The sequence below is a fragment of the Octopus bimaculoides genome, chromosome 1 (assembly GCF_001194135.2).
Source record: "Octopus bimaculoides isolate UCB-OBI-ISO-001 chromosome 1, ASM119413v2, whole genome shotgun sequence".
Taxonomy (NCBI): Eukaryota; Metazoa; Mollusca; class Cephalopoda; order Octopoda; family Octopodidae; genus Octopus; species Octopus bimaculoides.
The window spans coordinates 94,377,130-94,379,813 of NC_068981.1; the positions used below are offsets into that span (position 1 = coordinate 94,377,130).

At 33.6% G+C, this 2,684-nt stretch overlaps 1 protein-coding gene across 1 annotated transcript in view; it reads right to left on the bottom strand.

Moving 5' to 3' along the window:
• LOC106873159 (uncharacterized) overlaps positions 1-2,684 on the bottom strand; it is a 161,723-nt gene that overhangs the window by 102,323 nt on the left and 56,716 nt on the right. Inside the window, exons 37-38 of the mRNA XM_014920386.2 lie at positions 1,686-1,882; positions 1,076-1,206 (exon numbers count right to left, since the gene is read on the bottom strand). Coding sequence (XP_014775872.1) covers positions 1,076-1,206; positions 1,686-1,882 — 328 coding nt within the window. The remainder of the gene's footprint in view (positions 1-1,075; positions 1,207-1,685; positions 1,883-2,684) is intronic.

Consider the following 2,684-nt stretch of genomic DNA (forward strand, 5'->3'; position numbering starts at 1 on the left):
TATGATACATTGTGAGCTATATATATATGCACATACATGCATGTATGTGCTTATAAGTATGTATATATGTGTGTGTGTATGTATATATATATATATATATATATATATATATATATATATATATGCACACATAATATACATATAATACATACATATGTATGTATGTATGAATATATATATACATACACTTGTATATATGTATATATACTAATTCACACATACACACACACTGAAAGAATGGGTAGGCGCTCAAATTTATTACATTCACTGAACTCCAATATGCTATCATAATGCAGTAAATCCACTAGGATACATATATAAACACATCTCTCCCTTTCTCTCTCTCTCTCTCTCTCTCTCTCTCTCTCTCTTTGACAGTCTTCCACACAGTTTTTATTAACCAATTCACTCACAAAGCATTGGTCAACCTGGGGCCAAAATAGAAGACACTTGTTCAAGGTACCATGCTGTGGAACTGAACCTGAAACCACATGGCTGCAAATCAAGTTTCTTAACCACACAAACCATGTCTGTACCTTTTAAAATTTTGTCCCCATAAAGAGAGTAAAGACTCCTTTGGTCGTAAATGACTATGAGATTGCCCCTAGAAAGTTCCCCTCCAAGGCACAAGTTCAGGCAAGGTTGTTTATGGAAGACCAGCAGTTATGCATGCATACCAGCCTCCTCTCTCTGCGCCACCGATGTTATCCAAGGGAAAGATAAAGGCAGATACAGCTTGGCACCAGTGACATCACAACTTATTTCTGCAGATGAGTAAACTGGAGTAACATTAAATAAAGTGTCTTGCTCAAGAACACAACCTGGTCTAGAAATAGAAATCATTACCTCATGATTGTGAGCCCAATGCTCTAACCATTGAGCCATTTATACAGTAAGGGAACTGGACATTGTAACATTCAAAATTTTTGCCAGGAACATTTACTGAGGAAGTTTTATGAAAGGTCTCTTATCTAGAAAGGGAAAAGAAACATTCTGCAAATTCTCTTACACTGAAATCTATCCCTTGCTGTTGCTGTAAATAAAATAGTTAAAGATGATAACTTGAGTAACTTACCAAGATAGTTAGTATACATTTCATTAATGCTTGTGGCATTCATTGTTAAAAGCATTGTGAAAACACTTTGCACTGGAGATTGGCTATGGTTCGTGAAACTTGGTATTGAGTCATATATCTGAGAAATAATTCTGTAAAAGAAGAGACCAATACATTAAAGAGAGTATAGAGAAACCTTCAACTATTCTTCCATTCTTATCATCTCTGAAGCTATTATCAGAAACACACATACACACATGGACACATACACTCTTGCATGCACACACACACACACACAGACACTCTTATTCTCAATCGCACACTTTCTAGCATTTTGTTTCTCCTTTTTTACTGTTTTTCATTTACTTATGACATGATAATTATGAAACTTTTAAAAAATATCATGTGTGTGTGTGTGTGTGTGTGTGTGTGTGTGTGTGTGTGTGTTTGTGTGTGGTACATAGTCCACCATCTTAACTACATGACCATTAAAGCCTGTACTTTGAATAAAAACATTGCTAATAATATTAGGAACAGAATATAAACAATATTGAAAAGATTTGATTTAGCACTATTCTAAGCTTTTTTTTTCCTACATGTAACTCAATGAAAACAAGAACCATTTACATACTTATATATGTTTTTATGCTCTTTTGTATTTTCATCGTACAAAAAACTTTGTAAAATCAGATTTTTCAATAACTTGTTCAAAGGCTCCCAAAAGTTGGTCTGGTTAGATTTGGTCAAAACAGATAATTTCTCCCATACTGACTTAACAAGATTGAGGAGATTGGTGGGGTCCATGGCTTTTGCAGATGATGCATCACGCTTTTAAATAAGAGAAAAAAATGAAAAAAAAATGAGTTATTTTGCTATTTAATTTTGATTGAAAACCAAACAACACAGTAAAATTGGAAAAAAAAAGTCTTTATATTTCTCAAAAATATTGTAGAATTACAACAGACGGAGTGATAATGTAATGATTTTGGCTGTTGGAGATTCATCCTTTTGTATCCCATCACCAGTACTAAAGTGTATCCATGATGAAAATTTTAATTTTCATTGGCTCAAAATATCTAACAAAATGGGTATCTTCAGCGGTACAACTTATTGCAATATGCAATGAATGCACTGCATAATTGCATAACTTTAAAGTATTTGGTTACCATTCAACATTCAACTGAAATCCGTTTTTTGAGTTTAACCTGGAGAGGCAATATACTAGGCCCAGAAGTTGATAATTCATTGGTGGATCTATCTAAAAGAGATTAACTTATTGGCTATGATTGTTGCACTACTCTGGGATGAATCAATACATATTTATTAATCAAGAATACTAAAAGGACTGAATTATGGTTACACATACATGTGCATGCATACACGCACATGCACACACACACACATGTGTATATATTATATAATATATATATTCTTTTTTCTATTACTTGTTTCAGTCATTTGAATGCAGCAATGCTGGAACAAATCAACCCTAGGACTTATTCTTTGTAAGTCTAGTACTTATTCTATCGGTCTCTTTTGCCAAACTGCTAATTTGCAGGGAGGTAAACACACCAACATTGGTTGTCAAATGATGGTGGGGGGACAAACACAGACACACAAATACATATAT